The 17,905-nt window shown below is 45.3% G+C and overlaps 1 protein-coding gene across 7 annotated transcripts in view; it reads left to right on the top strand.

The window, feature by feature from the left end:
* The first annotated feature begins 9,430 nt into the window (after window positions 1-9,430).
* CD200 (CD200 molecule) overlaps window positions 9,431-17,905 on the top strand; it is a 49,322-nt gene continuing 40,847 nt past the window's right edge. For all 7 annotated transcript variants that reach the window (XR_014619193.1, XR_014619194.1, XR_014619195.1 and 4 more), the window contains exons 1-5: window positions 9,431-9,585; window positions 11,449-11,530; window positions 12,284-12,610; window positions 13,261-13,527; window positions 15,496-15,612. Coding sequence is in view for 3 of the 7 variants with exons in the window: in XM_084303066.1 (XP_084159192.1) it covers window positions 11,458-11,530; window positions 12,284-12,610; window positions 13,261-13,527; window positions 15,496-15,612 (784 nt within the window). In the remaining 4 variants the exon portion in view is untranslated. The remainder of the gene's footprint in view (window positions 9,586-11,448; window positions 11,531-12,283; window positions 12,611-13,260; window positions 13,528-15,495; window positions 15,613-17,905) is intronic.

Genomic DNA, 17,905 nt, shown 5'->3' with positions numbered 1-17,905 from the left:
TTCTTTTAGGGGGTGTTGATTGTTTCCAAGCCTGATAACCCTTGCAGTCTGGGGAAAAAAGCCGTGCAGCTGCATCACAATGCCAACACATTGTGAACATTGTTCACAGGCGTTACTGATTGACCAGCAGCAGGAAGAGGAAATGATGGAAGATGTTGGCTGCACTGTTTGTGGATTGGTTCCCCCAGCGGAGCTTTGAAAAAAAGCGCGAAATCTTTCACTTTCTTCCCTGTGTGTGTGCCAGCCTCTTGCCGACAGAGGTGGGAGAAGTGGCAAGTTCTCAGCCCATGCGCAGCCCCACCATGCTTTTGCCCTGGGGCTACTGGGCTGGGATCTGCCTGCTGCTGCTTTGCAGGGGCTGCCGGCTAGAGGAGGCTGCCAGTGGTGAGTAGGAATGCTCTTTCCCCATGGAGGCTTTCTGGAGCATGACCAGCCTCTCTGGGCACATGCAGAGTCTCAGACACTGTTCAGACTGAGCTCCTTAGCAGGAGGAGGCTTGTATTTCCCATTTGTGTCTCTGTGTCTCTCTCATGTTTCTGTTGGGACAGGCAGAACAACTCTTCTGTTGTACAGGCAGGTCTTCTGGTGGTGGGGTGCCCTGGTCTGCCCCCCATGTCTCTGTAGATGCCAGTGTGAGGAGCAGGGGGATGCTCTCTAGAGTGGGAACAGTTTTTCTGGGACTTTACAGGACAGCCTAGAGCTATCCAGGTCAAAGAGGGATCATTTTGGCAGTGGTGGGGTGCGGGCAGGCAGGTGGCTAAGGGAGGAGGCGCTTTGCCAATCAGTGGGGCAGAAAGGCACCTGTGGGGCTGCTGGAGAGCCCCTCTGATCCTGTCCCAGGTCCCAACCTCAGTAAGGGTGCTAGCACTGCATTTCCAGGGCCGCATGTGGAGCAGGCAAATGACCGAAGTCTTGATTTGCTGTGCTAAGACACCTTGCCTCTACGTGAATGAGGAAATCCAAATGCATGGCAGCACCTGTGCTGCAGTCCTTCACTGGTGTATCGCACCATCAGTATGATCCTTTGCCTCCTTTCTCCCCACCACAGCACTGCCTCATGGCTGGGAAATGCATTATGCAGGCTGAAAAATTGACAACCACATGCAAAATCAGGGAGTCCACGGGTATCCAAACATCCCCCGCGGATTCATGGTGTAGTTTCCTGTTCCAGTGCTCTGTGAGATGGGAAGGCTGAGACTGTATGGGGACTTCAGGGGATTACATGTTTTCCCAAGTGAATTGTTTTTTTCCTCTCTCCCTCTGATATTGAGGCCTGCTTTGTTCCTAGGTGTGAAGGAAGCAGTGAAGTCTGAAAGCTTTATTGCAGCAGCCCTCGGTGGAGAGGCTAACATCTATTGCAACTTCTCACTCTCCCTGGATGTCTTACAAGTCACTTGGCAGAAGAGAAATGGGTCTTCTTTCCAGAACATAGCCACCTACAGTAAAACCTATGGGCTGCGGCTGATAGGGTCATTTCAGAAGAAGGCACGTTTCACTAGAGCAGCCCTGAAAGCCTCAGCCATCACACTCCAAAATCTCACTTTTGAGGATGAGTCCTGCTACAGATGCATCTTCAATGCATTCCCTGATGGTTCTTACAGTAAAGATACATGCCTCAACATTCAGAGTAAGTTTTCCAGTTATTTTCACTTACATTTCTCCTGACTTCATCAGACCTGTGCTGCAGGCCTGATGTGTTATCCTTTCCATCATATGGAGCCTTTCCATGCAGCAGCATCTGCTCAGTGGATATTCTCCAGAATCACCATGTTTTTCCTTAGAGGTGGTGAAGGTAAATAAGCTGGGGGTGCATTTGGATGAGAACCCAAGTTCAGAGAGCTCACTTACCCAGCTTTGACCACGGGGTATAGTAACTATCTCCTCTCTTTGCTCTCAGCAATTTCTGAGCTAACAGTGGAATTTGAGTCCCACCTGGCCACCAAGGATCTTCTCACTGCAGTCTGCTCAGCAACAGGAAAGCCTGCTCCCAATATCACCTGGCTGATTGACGAAGACCTCTATGAGCCCCCCAAGATACACTACATCCAAAATCCAAATGGAACAGTAACAGTGGCAAACAGATGCACCTTCTCTGCTAACCACCTCCACAATTTGGCTTGCCTCCTTGAACACCCACAGGGAAGGAAAGTGAAGACATTAACAGGAAAAACAGGTAAAAATAGTCTGTGTTTGCATGGAGGAGTGAAGCTTGTAGTAAGGGGTACTTTGGAAAGCATTATCAGTAGCCAGCCTCATGGCAAAGAAAGCACAATCGTGGTCTGTGCAATTGCAAATTGTCTGGCTGGCATCCAGACAGTCATTGGTATGTGCAATTGTGGGAGTGCAGTTTGTCTTACGTAGGTCTCAGTAGAGATCTTTCTTGGGAGTGCAGACTTACGTGGGATGAAGACTTCTTGATTTGAAAACATCCAGAAGGCTTCTTCCTACAATACTTAAGTGGTTGCGTGGTGTGTGTGTGTACACGTGTGTATATATATAATGTTTATGTAGGTATGTTGCATGTATATACATATATCTCTGAATGTTTCTATTTGTACATTATCACCAGTTCAGAGCTGATGATCTCCAGCAGCAACCGCAGCTGGAGAGTACTAGCAGAGCTGGCCCCTGGCTGTCGAATGCCGGAGAGCAATCTCTTAGATAAAAGGTCTTACATCCCTCAAGAAAGGTGGGAGACTTCCCTCATGATAAAACTTCTTTGTACAGAAGCAGAAACACACAAACAAGTCAGGAGTAGGAATGCTGGGGTTTGGTTCCCCTGCTACCAGGGAAATGTGATATTTCTGGCATTTATTTAAAAATAAAAAGGTTAATGTTTCAGTTCAGTCCCAACCTCTGGAAAAGGAACTGAGGAACATATTGATACCCTTCCATGTTCTGTGTCTCTTTATAGGTAAACGGAAGAGCATAGCCATTGTGGTGGCTTTCACAGGTGTGATCTCCACAGTATTGATACTTCTCATCACCAGGCTAATCTACAGAAAGAGGAAAAAGTAAGAGTGATTTTTGCTTTCTTGTAAATGACATGGCTTGCCTGTGTTCACATTGCAATTTTCCTTTCTGTTTCCTGTTGGTGTTTACATATGCCTGCACTGGAAACTTATCAGGACAGTAGCACTAGTTTTAAAATAGCAAAATTCACTCTAAATATCAGGAGGTTCCTGAGCACTATATGATGAGTTAATGTTTTTGTTTGTTTGTTTTACCAGTCTGAAGAGACCCAGAGCACCCAGCACACCTGCAAGGGAGAAAGGTTTAGAGCAGGATGTAAGTGAGGAAGCTGCAAACCTGTGCACACCAAAGGACCAGCGCACTGCTTACCAAAATGAGGTAATGCCAAAGCCCAAGACTTCCAGTAATCCCTCAAGTCCTTCTGAAATCTTGGACAATGCTCACCACAAATGTGCCAAAACTCTTGCACTGGCTAGGTGACAGCACATGTGCCCCAGCTAAGCCCTAGCAATGCTGGGGAACGCCTGGAGCTTGAAGGAGGAAAGTTAAGCTACAGTTAAGTGGAAAGGCAGAGAAGAAGTACTGGAAATGCCCTGAAGGGTGGGTGGGATGTCCCTTCTGGAGAAAGGTGACACAGCACTGCAGAGTTTGGGCTCTGTAGCTGACAGCCTCACGTAGACTTTTTCCTATAAATGTTTGTCCTGCCCTGCTGGTTGCACAGGCGTGAAGGTGTGCTGGTGGCATACACAGACACAACCAGCAGCTTACCACAGCTGCTAGTCACTCCCGCCAGCTGCTCTCCTTTGACCTCCTACAGGTGTCCTCCATCCAAGCTCTTGCTAGTCCTGTGCTGTGAACAGGAGCCCTCCTGTTTTCTGGTCTGCTTTATCATGGCCACACAGCTGTGCTGGCTCTTTTATAGGAACTGACACCAGGATCTTGGCTTCGCAGAAGGCTACCACATGAAAAGAGAAACCTGGAAGAGACCCCAAGGTCCAGCCTCTCATTTACAGAGGAAGCAGAGAGCCCAGACATGCGTCAGAGGGAACTTGCTGAGGTGTACGATAAGGAGCTGGGCTGCATGCCCATGGCTGAGCACAGAGAAGCAACGGCAGGTGGGGAGCCCGAATCAGGCCCTGACACTGCTGCTTCCCAGCCCAGCACCGGAGAGCCATCAGCCCACCAAAGCCCCATCTCCACAAGCCCAGAAGTGCAATGAGGCCTACGGGCAATTGTGGAACCCAAGCTGAGTATGCAGGGGAAAAGACAATCTGCATGGCCCCTTCCAGGTCTGTCCCCCAGGGGACCCTCAGCCCCAGAGTCCAGGAGTGAAACCTATCAAGATGAGCCACCACTGGAGCACCTTTGGGACCAAGGGGTCACTGCCTTCAGGGGTATGGGACATGCAATGGGGTGCAGGGGAAAAGCATTTGGGGTCTGTACAGGTTGTATATGAGATAATTAGGTGGGAGGAGCTGAGAGTCGAAAAGAGAGGGATGGAGGGATTTGGGGAGGAAAAACATGGTAAAATGTGTAAACAGGCAGCTGATCAGGACACTTACCTGGCCACGTTCTGTGCCTGAACAGCACTGTCTGTCCTTTTTTCTTATTAAATGCTTTTCTAGTTCTTTTCCTGGGTGAGGGGCTCTTTATTTGGTGTGCTTGTGTGTAAGGGGGTCTGGTGCCATCAGTTGGACAAGGACCATGGTGCCAGGGACTGGAGATACCAAGGAAGAAAAACCAGCCACCAGGAGGGAGTAGGGTCAGCACCCGTGTGTCCATGGAGCAGCCTGTAGAGCGAGTACAGGTGTAAAAGTAGGTGAGTGCCAGCAAGCATGGAGCTGGAAGAGCTGGTGAGCAGGGGCATGGTCTGGAAGCCAGGGGCGTGCTGGCTGAACCCAGGGGCTGTGGACAAGATGGCACTGACCTCCTCTCAGAGGTGCTTGGTGGCAGGCTAGAAGCAACAGGAACAAGAAGTTCCACATAATAAATGTATAATTTATAATAAATGTATAAATGTATAAGGTATAATAAATGTCTTTTTCCTTATCAAGCAGAAGGACAGATGCTGGAGTGGGTGCCCAGAAAGGCTGAGGAGGCCCCATCCCTGGAGACAGCCCAAACTCACCCAGACAAGACCTGGAGCAGCCTGATCTACCTGACTCTGTTTTGTGCAGGGTCTTGCAGGAGGTGACCTCTCAGGTCCCCTCCAGTCTGAGCTACCCTGTGATGCCCCTCCTGACACTGTTTTTTTTTTTTTCTCTGTATCTGAACTCTTTACTTTGTTCTCACTTTTTAAGTGAAAGAAGTTACAGGTGTAGAAGGTACAGGTGTGGAAGCCTATGAAGTTACCATCCTGAGCAACATGTTGCTGCATCTTTACCTCTGCCGTTCCATGAGTGATCAGGCAGAAGGATCTGTGCTGTGGGTATAGCAAGACCTGTGGGAGCATACCAAGATAGTAGGTATTTGGGAAAAAGTAGTATGGTTAAGGACTCGAGCAGGAAAGCTTCCCACATAGCTCTCTGTACCGTCATGCGGGGTGTTGGAAGCGACTCTCCCGTGGATTTGCAGACTCTGCAAACAGCTTGCACAGCCTCAAAGCAGAGCGGGTTCTTCTGTAATGGCAGAGTACCCTCTAGTGGGAGAGACCTGAAAAGGCCTTTGGCTCTGGCAGTCAACCAGTAACTCCTGGGTGCTGATTTTCTTTTCTGTTTGGAATGTCGAATAGCCTTCTTGTTATCTATCAAAATCACAGATATTAAGAAAGTGTAATATTAAGCAAGTGCAGCTATTGCTTCCAAAAGGATGCAGGAATCACACCACGAAATGGCTTTACGGGAGTTGTCCTGCAGACACTCTGACCGTGGTCACTGGAAGGAGAGGTATGGAAGGCAGTGTAGCAGGAACTTGTTTTCAGTCCTGCCTTGTGCTCCTGGAGATCTTGCAAAGGACCAGGCAAGACGAGTGTTTACCCAGGGAAGGAATGGGGGAAATGTTCCTACAACCATCGGGTTGGGCTGTGATGGTTAAAAGGTTTGCTAAGGCAAGTGTAGAGCCACAAGCAGAAGAGGTAACAGCAGGCATTTTGGTAGGGACTGTAAAGGCATCTAGGGTGCCAAAATCCCTCTGCCAAATTCTGCCAAGAGGTTGTCAGGCATCAACTGTTTCATGAGGGAGCTGGATTTTTCTGTAGCCTTCTCAGTCAGGGGAGCTTTAGTAGAATCTTGAGTGATGTTTTAGCCAAGTCTAGTTCGGTGTTTAAAGGGCAGAAAATTCCCTGTGTGGTGAAAGACATGTGCTGCTTCAGCTTGCCTTGGAATCTGTTGTGCCACATGCACATAAGTTACAATGGGTAGCTTCAGCTTTGCTTTTCCTGAAGAAGAGTACTCTGACATTAAGTCCTCTTTTAAAATTTTAAGTCACTTGTCCTCCCCTAGGGAGTGTGAGCAACTCAGAGGGGCAAACAAGGCACAGCGCATGAGTCAGGGCAAACACAGAGGGCGCCTCACTGCTCCTTTCCAATGGTCTTTCCCTATGGTGCTTGTAACCTGCTCAGAAAGCCATGGCCACCACATCGCTTGCAGCCTCTCCAGACAGAGCTAGTGATGTTGCTACCCAGACAGAGGTCTCAGGGAAACACGCAGCCATCCAGGCCTTGGGCTGCAGGATGTGCCCGAGTCTTCTGTCGGTATCCAACAGCAGCAGTGGTGGGTATGTCTGTGGGAGGTGTGCCCAGGTTGTGCTCAGCCTGGTGGCAGAGTTTTGGGTGGACGTGAGTAGGCTGAGGAGCATCAGGGAGTCAGAGAGGAAAACTGACTGGTGGAAGCATACTCTACCCACCCTGAGACAGACTCATGAGCCAACACACAAGAAACAAAGGTTCCCCTATCCCATCAAGCAGCCCCTGCACAAAAGACAAAGGTTCCCCCATCCCACCAGGCAGTAGGAGGGGACATACGCCAAGGGGGGAATGGAAACAGGTTTCTGCTCGGGATGGTAGGTGAGCCGTCTCCCAGCCCACCTCACCTTTCCAACTACCCTTATATAACTGGTATGAAGCTCTAGAACATGACAGTCAAAACAACAATGTAGATGAAAGCCCATCTTAAGGGACAAACAAATAAAGGGGATGTTGTTATGGGAGTCTATTACACACCACCTGGCCAGGATGACAACACCAATGAATTATTCTTTGCGGAACTAAGAGATGCCTCGAGATCAACTGCCCTTGTCCTTATGGGGGTCTTGAATTTGCTAGACATCAACTGGGATTACCACATGACTGACACAAACAAGTCCAGGAGGTTCATAAAGCACCTAGATGATAACTTCTTGGTGCAGGTGCTCAGGGAGCCACTTAGGAAAGGTGCCCTCCTAGCTCTGTTGCTGGAGAACAGAGAGGGTCTTGTGGGGGACATAGCAACTGGGGACATGATGGTAGGCAGCAGGTGCTCCAAACCAGGCAGGACCTCCATGTGTAAGTGTCTGAGCATTTGTGACTTTTAATAGTGTTATTTGGATCTGATGATGAAGGGGGTTATATTAATGGATGTGAGTAGACCAAGAGGGGCATTCAGTCAGCAGAGTCTCATGGTCTTGATGCAGGTCCCCAGCAGCTGATATGTCCTGCAAAAATTAGTGCTCTTGTCATTTACTGATGTCTTTGGCACTGCCTCTAGTCTTACTCTAACTCACTAATTTCCCCTCCTGTTAAATACCAGCAATGTGCATCAGCTGTACCCCACCCTTTTCTTCCAGCCTGTAAAAGTGTCACTGATTACTGGCTCAAATGGTTCTGCTTAGAAGAGATCATTAGTCCAGAAATCACAAGAAGAACCATTAAATGCATTCACAGCAGAGAACACCTACCCAGAAGGCAAAGGGAAGACTAAAGAATAGAACATATTTGATAGAAGGGATTTCAGATTTCCTCTTTCACTAGCACACAGGTAGCATTGCAGGTGAAAAAAAATAAAAGGAGGGGCACAAAGAACTCTCCAGAATGTGAGACAAGAGCTTTCTACTCACTTTTGTTCACACTGAATTCAAAGGCTTTGGCATACCAGACAGTCAGTGTCAGCCCAGCCACCACCATGTACAAAGAACTCTGTGGAATTGGGCAGAAATTGTTGAGCTGAGCTGGGAGCTTGATAAAAGAAGCAATTGAAATGGGGGTGGAGAATGGGGCTGAAAGGGACTTTTGTGCCTTTTACTTCTATAAAGAATATAAAAAGGTTTTATTTTCTGAAAATTCTGGTCTGCCTGGAGTACTTTCTGTTTGCCTCTGTCCTGAGGTTACCTCCAGTCTTCACTTATTGCTTCAGAACTATCCTCTCTTTGCTCAGCTCTGGCTTCCTCCCTCTTTTCCAAAGAATAAGACCCTTTCATTGTTTCCTTCTTTCTTCTCTCAGTTCCCCCAGCCTATTGATGGAAAATTTAGATAAATATAGAACCTTTCCACCTCAAAAGACTGGGGTTACTGGGTAAGCTAATAAAAAAAATACCATTCAAGTCCCTTGAATGTCCCCTTTATTATTATGAACTAAGTGCAGGAAGATGTCCCTGGGACTTCCCTGCTTTTGTTGCTTTCATGGCACAGTGCACTTCTGGATAAACTTATTTTAAGCTGTATAGTCTGCAGGTCTCTAAAGTTCCCTCCGAAATCCCCTCAACATCTATGAAGGCAGGTAAATACAGGAGATACTTTTTTCCTCAAAAAAAAAAAAAAGGAAAACATGTCTGAGGATTATAGGTACGTCAGTCTCAAGCAACAAGCAGTAGGACAGTAGAACAGCTGCTGGAGACCAGACTTACTTTGGAGGGCACCCATTCTTGACCCAAAACAAAAAAGGGAAGACTGGTGGACGGCAATCTGATGAACTCAAGACCTACTCATTGGTCTTAGGAGATGGAAGAAGATAATCAAAAAAGACAGTGACAGAGTTTGGGCTTTGGTTTGTTAGTTGTCAGAGGAAGGGCTACTCTGGACCAAGCATGGTGGTGGAGTTGCTGTCTCCAAGAACAGTTGTGTCCAGCTGGAAGAGCCAGTGCCTGACCATACATATCTGTCTTAAAGAAGTGGTTTCCATTTTATGTGGGCTCCTGACCACTCCATGGGCATCTCCGTCAAGATATTTTGGTGGGCAGGGATTTATTTTTTTTGCTGATTTCCTAATATCTGGATGGAGAACATCACTGCTCTTGGCCGTTCTTACAAATTATTATTGATCCGTTGTGTCCCTGCTGTTGGATTCTACCTTTAGCATTTCGTTGCAAAATGAAAGCCTTTAATGCAATCATAATAACAATAAATATTAAATTAATAAATAATGCTATTTATATTAATGTTAACGGATGTGTTATTACCTAATGCTCATTGTTTGGCGCTGTTCCGCTGTTCGTCCAGCTTGCTCCCGTCACAGCCAGCAGCGGCCCCAGATGAGGGGGAAGCCCCCGCTGGGTCCGGAGCGCGCTGCCCGCCCTCGTTATGAGTCTTTTGGTGGGGGCGCCGCCCCGCCCTGCTCTTCCCCGTTCTACAGCGGGGCTCTGTGAGTGTCGCGACCGCTGACTCTTTGTCGCGGACACCGTCGGCGCCCGAGGGCGCGGAGCGTGAGTACCCTGGGCTTTCGTTGGGGGAGGGGGGGGGGGGGGGGGTCGGGTCCTGCCCGGGTCCTGCTGGCTGAGGGTTGGGGGCTCAGCCTCTGCCGAGGCCGGGGTTGGAGGCAGGACGGCGGGGGGCAGCGCGGCGCTGGGGCTCGGGAGACCTCTGGGGTGCGGCGGTGGAGAGCAGGGTGCGGCAAAGGGTTGCCCTATCACCTTACACCCTTCCCACCAGGAGACTAGGGTGGGCATGGGACCCCATGGGACTTTTTTGGGTGATCAGAGTAGCTCCACGACCTACTGTTTGCTCGTGACAAGGAGATCTTGTAGCTACACTGGATGGGAGCAATGGTGTTACTGTCCTACCAGGTTATGGTCTTACCATGGGAAATAAAAGCAACGAGACGTGATTGCTATGAAAGGTGTGCTTTCAAGCGGGTGTAGCACTTCTTTCTGTGGTCTATAAGCACTTTTGTAACGTGAAACTTTCCTCTGGCTTGCTGTGCTTGCTCCTACTTTTTGCATGTTTTTAGGAATGCTGTCTGAACATGGCAGAGCCACGATCAATTTGTTATTCATTGAGCTTATTGCTGATGCATTGAGCTCGTTGCTGAGATCTTGATTTTATGCACGAGATTTTGGTCTGTATTCACACTTGGTGTCTGTGGAGTTGTACCAGGAGTTACTTTAGCACGGTGAGCCTGACATGTAAAGGCAGGCTGGAGAGCGTACATGTTGTATGTGTGAGTTTGTTGGGAAGTTGTTTTTTAAACAGAATTTTCTCTCCTCATTCACTTATTAATTCATTAGCTTTTTTTTTTTTTTTTTTAAGGCAGATGATAAGAGAAAATGCTTTACAGTTTCTGTTTTCTGGCTTTTTCCACGTTGTGAAAATTTTACAGAAGTAGGGGTTTGCTTGTGTTCTTGGTAAAAGATGCTCCCAGAAAGCATCAGCTAGTTTTATAGTCATAGGCAAGAAGGTGTACATGATATGTGTTACAAATATTGTTGTTACTATTATTTGATGAAATAATGTTTCCACTTAAATACGACAGCAGCTACAATTCCAGGCAGCTCAACAATTTGGTGGCATTGTGATAATATTAATTGATGAAGTAAGTTGAAAGCAGCAATTCAATCTCAGTTTTGTCCCCTTTGCCTCCCTGGAAATGTTTGTATGTATTAGGTATGTATGCCCCAAAGGTTCCCCAATTCATGTTTTTTTGTGTCGAGATGTTTCCAATATATCCCTTGATCTCATGAGCTGTGCTGTACACCAATGTTATGCTCCTGGTGGAAGCCACTGGGCACACAATGCAGGCTGTGTGTGAATGTGGAGGAAAATCATTGCCGGGAATGTCTGAAGGCAGATGCTGGCTCTTTTTTTCTGTTCACCTTCTTCCACTAGTGTTTGTGTAGATCTTTCTGCAAGTGCAATTTTGTAAAAGCTTGTATCTGCTCATGTCTGTGGGTCTCTGAGCTGAAAGCGCCAGGCTTTCAAAAGCATGTCTAATAAAGAGTGTAATAACCCTTTGTTTCACGTGCACCAGTTCATCCATTCAGCAAAACCAGATCCACAAGCTCTATGAAATAATAAACTGCAGTTCGCAATTCTGTATGTAAATGTTTAATGAACATTATTATTTGAAGAACAATCCAGAAAGTTAATGCCTTTCTAGCTTTCATCATGCAACGTTCACACCTTAACCTCAGCTGTATCTCTGTTGTCTAATTGTACTACTTGTCACCTACCCAGATCAGTTTGTTTTACTTAAATGGCAAAACAATCATTAGCGTTCACACCTCGGAGTCACGATATAACCAGAAGATGATCTGTTATTAAACCATGCATCTCTTCTCATCTTCCTTCAGGTGAAGCAGATGCTCCCTTCCAAAATGTCTTTCCAAGCCCTGTTTCTGAGTCTATTTTGTGTTGTGCTTGGAGAGCCAAATGGTAAGTTCAATTTCCTTAAATCTGCTTACAAATGGCTGGTGAGATGGTTTCTGATTCCCAAGCCTTCACCAGTTAGACTAAGGGGCAAAAATTGGTAAAATTCAGATTGCTGGTGCCATTTGACATATATTAGATAGCTGGGGCTGGCAGATGTGACACCAGATCTCCTGGAGCAGCATTTGGAGATGGGGAGGACATGCAACATCCAGTATCTATGACGCTGGACACTTTTGTTTGCTGGAGTTCACAACTTCTTATCTGGAACAAATCTATCTTTTTCTCTCCATCCCTCTCAAATGCACCACAAACTCTGAAGCTATATAGTCCAGACATTTTCTTTAGCCTATTTTGCCTTTCAGTACTCTTAAGAATGGATTTGCATGCACTTCCCCTGTGTTCGATCTTCCTCTGTCTTTTAGGAAGCAAAATTGTCTACATCTCTGCTAAGAATGGGAAACCACGAGCTGATATAATAAAACTGAGGTGGAAGTCTGCAGGGCTGGGTACAGACATAGGATGTCTTTTTCTTGTAAATAGTTTAGAAGAAGCCAGATCCTCAACCGATACGAATCAGCAGAATGCCATTGATTTCTAGGACGATTCAGGATAATCCTTGGTGGGAGAAGAACATAGAAATAGTGCTTAGTTGGTTGAATTGTTAAGTCCGTGGGTATGCCAGGGCTCAGAATACTGTCAGGCTTCTAAATAAGTGTGATATTTGCCCATTTTGCAAACTGTTTCATGTTGCTGCAGTGATTACTCAGACTGAACACATGAAGGTGAATGAGGGCGACGCTGCGACTCTCAGGTGTACCCTGACAGAGCCCAGTGATGTTCTGCAAGTGACCTGGCAGAAGGACTCTGAAAAAAAATACACTAATATAGCTACGTACAGCACCATGCTAGGATTAAAGATCCATGATCCCTACCAAGACCGGATGAATTTCACAAGTCTGGTACTCAATGACACAAGCATCACTTTCTGGGCTGCGAGCCTGGATGATACTGGGTGTTACATTTGCCTCTTCAACGTCTTTCCTTATGGCTCCATATCGGGACGGACCTGCCTGAGTGTCTTTGGTGAGGTTCTCTGCAGGGGTATGTCTCTAGTGGAAAGGGAGGGGTTTCTTCAAGTGGACTCAAACTGCAGTGGTAGGAGCAACCCTCAGTAGGACATGTTATAGAAATAGAGCTTTATTGCCATTAGCAAGATTTCTTGGGGTCATATTCAAGCCTGTTGTGGTGCCTGCTCTGGGCTGTCCGTGTTTGTTAGTAGCAGCTAAAAAGCGAGGAGTGAGATCTTTGTAAGCCAAACTGGAAGCCAAGTCCCAGCTGGAACATGGTAGGGCCGATGTTGCCCACTGCAGTGTCCTTTTGGTGTCAGGTACCACCCCAGCACTGTGAGCTACCCTGCCAATCCTTAACATTGACCAGGGATTAGCAGATAGGAGAAAAGAATGGACAAAATAATAGTTTTAATTTAGAAAACCACTGTAAAACCTGGGATTTGGGATAGAGGGAAACCTTTGGGGTATATCACTTCAGTATAAGGGAAGAAACATTAAATCTCAAGGGGGACTTGGCCCAATGAGCTTTCTCTGCATTCCTGTGCCATGGGGCTGTGTAAGAATCCAGTGAGCTTCTCTCTGACTGATGATGTTTAACCTGCCGTTACTGCTTCTGACCAATGCTCTTTGTGGTGATGGATTGTCTCTCTTGTGTCTTGGAAGGTCTCAGTGCGTCTGTCCACTATAACATTTCCAAAGGTCATTTGATAGCCATCTGTAATGCTGTTGGATTCCCAGAGCCCACCATCAGCTGGAGCAACCTGTTCAATTACACCCCTACACAGGAGAAGGTCAGGCACACCAACGGGTTAATGTCCATCACCAGTAAACTGGAGATCTCTGACTCTCAGAGCATCAGTAAGCAGGACTTGACCTGCAGAGTAAGCAACAAGAATGAAGAAATGGAATTGCCCATAAAAATCAAAAATGGTAGGTGAATGATATCAAGTCCTTGTAAGCATTCCCTTGGCCTCTATGTTTTGCAATAACATGTTTGGATAGGAATCTGCTGGGAAAGAGAGGGAGTGAGATGTATGTGTGCCAAGTAAGGAGGAAAGAAACCCTGCTCTGCGTTTATTGTTGTCTTTGAGATGAGGATATACTGTCGCCTCCTCCAATAGGGGAAAAAAAAAAAAAAAAACAAAAAAAAAAACACAAAAAAAAAACCCCCACACACACAAAAATAAAATAATAATGATAAACACTAGTCAGCCAGGGAGGTACAGGGTTTAGAGGCACCATGGACTCTGTGGCAAGCTGAATGTCACTTTTCAGGCAAGCCTTCCTGGTCTCTTTGACAGTCCAAAGCTATCTAGATAGGTATAGATGTATGTATGAGGTGAAAAACATTTTTATGAAGTAAAAATGCTGTGGGTGGCTTAGTAATTACTGAAGTGGAAGTTTTGAAATGAATAATAAGCTCTCTGTTAACAACAGTTAAGCAAATGTTTCAGATAAACTTATTTCATGCTTTGGTATTGTATTCATTTAACCTGTGCAATATGCTTTAGTTTCTCTGACATTTTTGACAAGAGACACGTGTATTGAACTAATGATCAGGGAGGAACGATATTTTAGGGGAGATAGGAAGGCGATCAGCTGAAGACACTTAAATTGGTATTATGGGGAAATCTTAAATACAGGTTATTTAACTTCTGAATATCTGGTAGCGCTACTTTATTTCTTATTCCAGTGTTCTGTTCTGCTAAAAAGCTTTCAGCCCCAGTCCTATGGATGAGAAATAGAAATATGAAAAGCTGAAGTACCAACCTCAGTTCACACAGGAGTGTTGGCACAGGTGGTTTAAAATCCACTTAAACAAATCAGAACCTTAAAAGGAAGATCACTTTGCTACTTCATAAATTAGAAAAACAAGAAAAGCAGATTGGGTTTGAGGGTTATTTCCCATATTACATGCTTGTGAAATTATTGTTATATGAAAAAAAATGAAATCTGACTTGTAAAATCCCTCTCGAACTTCAACAGCAAATTAGTCCTTAATTCTGAGTGACGCTAATTGCAGAATTGTAATAAATCTTTCCATCCTGTCTCAAATGCAATATTGTTTTGGTTTGGCCTTTTAAAAAGGTAAGTGTGTATCTCTAAAAGCAGAAAATTGAGATTCCTGTTATTCTTTACTAGGAGAATGAAGAGTCCAGGAACAGCTTGTTCTTTTAGCAATCTTTTTATATTTTAGAGAGGGAGAAATTCAAATTAATTGCATTTCTAGTTCAACCTAGCTGTGTTAAAAGACATAATAGCTTTGGCTCAATTCGATTAGATTTCAGTTTGGTAAGCTTTCTCGCTAATATCAGTGAGCATTGAACAGAACATTCACGTTATTATTTTGATTAATGGCAGTCATATCAAGCGGCTAATGCCCAACTAGAGAGGGACATTTACAATCAAATGTTGTTTATAGCTATTCGCATGAATCAAAACACACACTATCTTCTTTTTTGAAAGTTCATTTAGTCTTTGCAACAGTTTTATGTGCTTAACAATAATAGGAATAGCTTTTGTTTTACAACCTAAAACGCAGATTCTGGGTGAACAAAAAGCTCTTCATAAAGTGTTAGGGCGTATAAAATTCTGCTTGTGTATGTATCACAATTATCGTATCAGGGTGGGAATAACAATTCTATGTGCTGGGGATGAACATCTTTTCTTTACAAAGCATTTTCCAGAAAGCAGTGGGCAAGTATGTTTATTTTTGAAGATATACACACTGTCTCCTAAGCAATTCCTGCTTTTATGTAGCTTAGCAATAACTTTCACAAACTCTTGATTAGGAACAGTTGTCATTAAACAGATACTTCTCTTGGCTCTCTTTGCTATTTTTCATAGATAAATTTATCTTTGTTTGCTTTTTTTTTTTTTTTTTTTTGTCCTTAATAGAGGAGGGATTCTCATTCCTGGGTCTGATGATTGCTCTGGGTATTTTACTAGTCATCTTGGTCCTGATTCTGATCACTCTGAGCTGGAGGAAGAGGATATGCAAGAGGACGTATGGCGGTGAGTCGCAGCCAATGTTTTGAGCCATAGAACCATAATAAGGTCTTGTCAACAGAGAAGATGGAAACTGCTGAGATACCATTAAGGAGTCTGGGCTGTCATATTGCTAAAATTCATAATGTTTTAATGGTTATTAGAAGTTGCCTCAGTTGCATGCAATTTCAAGAGCTGTTTTCCCACTGCTACTGCTAAGGGACAATGCAAGACTACAAGTCAGGAGGGCAGGATGCAAGCAGAGCAGGATACACTGCCTTGCTGTGCCGTCTTGTGGAAGTCTCAGCAGAAGTAATTTGCTGGTCTTTCTTATTTTCATGGAAGGACAACAAAGGATTAAGTGTAGGTCTGCTCATAGAGTTTTTCGTATGAGAACTGGTACACTGGTGAGAAAATTCAAGGAAGGGCTTTCTTCTGGTCACAGCATGCGTATGCATTTTAAGACACAATGTGATGCGATGGAGAAGTTAGCTCAAACTTGTCATGTGAGCCTGGTTCCTAATGCTGAATGAAGGAGAAACTGCAGGCAGTGCAATGTCCTTGTATGTGTGGTGATCCGATAATGGACCAGCTCAGCTCTCTTCGTTTTGCTATGAACAAAACGGAAAGGGAAAAATAACAGAGAGGAGGAGAAGACTTAAGTTTCAGATTTGATGGTCATTGCTAATTTTGTTTTTGCATGACAGGATAAGAATTATGTACCTGGCTTTAAATTCTACCATGATGTTTAGAAACACTGTCAGAAGCCAGTCCACATTGACTCAGTTCATTTCTGAATCTTCAGACACTTCATGATGATGTGATAATTTAAAGAGGTATTTCCAGAACATCAGACATGTCTAGACCTATGGCACTTACTATTAAGAGAGGGGAACCCAGTAGAGCTGCTTCTGCCAGGGACACAAAACTCTTCATTGAGAAGAAAGAGAAATTAATGCTTTTTAGACCCCAAATGTAACCAAATACTACTACTTCATAGTAGAAGGTGTTTGAGCTCTGCATCAGTCTTATAAAGAATTCAGAAGAGGAAATTCCATTTGAATTTTCAGACCGAACTGGAAGTTAAAGAACAAGGAGTTGGTTCTGTAATTTGGTTCTGTTCTTAGGAAACCCTCTTCCAAACACCATTGAGCTTATACAAAGCAGGAGAGACCCTGAGGCAGGGGTGGCCTAGCAGAGGTCCATGATCACCCTCTGGAGTGGATCAGAGAGTGACCGGACATGGAGACCGCTATACAGTCTCTCACAGAGAGAGAGGAAAAAAAAATTATTCTCTACTTCCCATCAACGAGCGGTGTTCGGCCGCGTCCTGGGAAGCAGGGCCTCAAAACACGTAGTGGTTGTTCAGGAGGAACAGCCCCCTCCCCCAAGAGAGCCCCCCCTTTTATTGCTGAGTGTGACATCAGGTGTTATGGAATATCCCTTTGGTTGGTTTAGGTCAGCTGCCCTGGCAATGTGCCCTCCCCATCACTTGCCCACCCCCAACCTGCTGGCTCTTGGGGGTTTGGAAGGAGTCCTGATGCTATGCCAGCACTACGCAGCAATAGACACAACACTGGAGTGATATCAGTGCTGTTCCAGCTACGAGTGCAGAGTACAGCACTGTGCGGGCTGCTGCAGGGAAAAGGTGACTCCAGCTCAGACAGACCCAACACACTGCTGGCTCCAAGCTCTGAGCCATTAGAGAAGTGGATTCTCTCAGCCTACAGCCCCTGTAGCCAACAAGTCAGCATTAATGAGATTGTTAATACCTGGGGCAGAAGGGGAAAATTAGGTGAACAGAACTTAGCAATGGATGTAAGTTTGTTGTACTAGTGTTTATGAACAACAGCAAGATTTTAGGAACTTCAGTTGTTAGTGTTCCTTCCCATTTACCATGGGTTTTGGTAATGCTGAGATGTGACTTATATAGTAGGCTTTGTAGTCTTTGGGTGTCTGTTCTTTTAATGTACTGCACTGTATTCAGTGTTACCACTCCTAGCTGCCACACAGTAATGAGGAAGTCCCTTCCATATCCTTAACTCTGCTGTCAACAGTAAACTTTTGATCCTAGTCTGTTTTTGCAGTGACTTGTTTTTTTTTCCTTGATCATCCGTGAAATCTGTTCATGTTCTCTAAAGCGTAAAGATTCCCTCAGAAGAGAGTAACATCTTGGAGAAAGCTCGTGTCTTGTTTTATCCTCTGCTGTGCTCAGATTCTGTTAGAACAAGAAGCAGTGCCTACATGCACATACTTCTGCACGCACTTTTAAAAGCAGCCTAGCAGAGAGCTGATAGCACTCACTGGAGGATGCCAATGT

The sequence above is a fragment of the Netta rufina genome (genome assembly GCF_964035555.1).
Source record: "Netta rufina genome assembly, chromosome: 1".
In the NCBI taxonomy this organism is placed as follows: Eukaryota; Metazoa; Chordata; class Aves; order Anseriformes; family Anatidae; genus Netta; species Netta rufina.
Note: the sequence above shows the minus strand (reverse complement) of the source record. Positions and strands in the feature narration are given on the sequence as shown.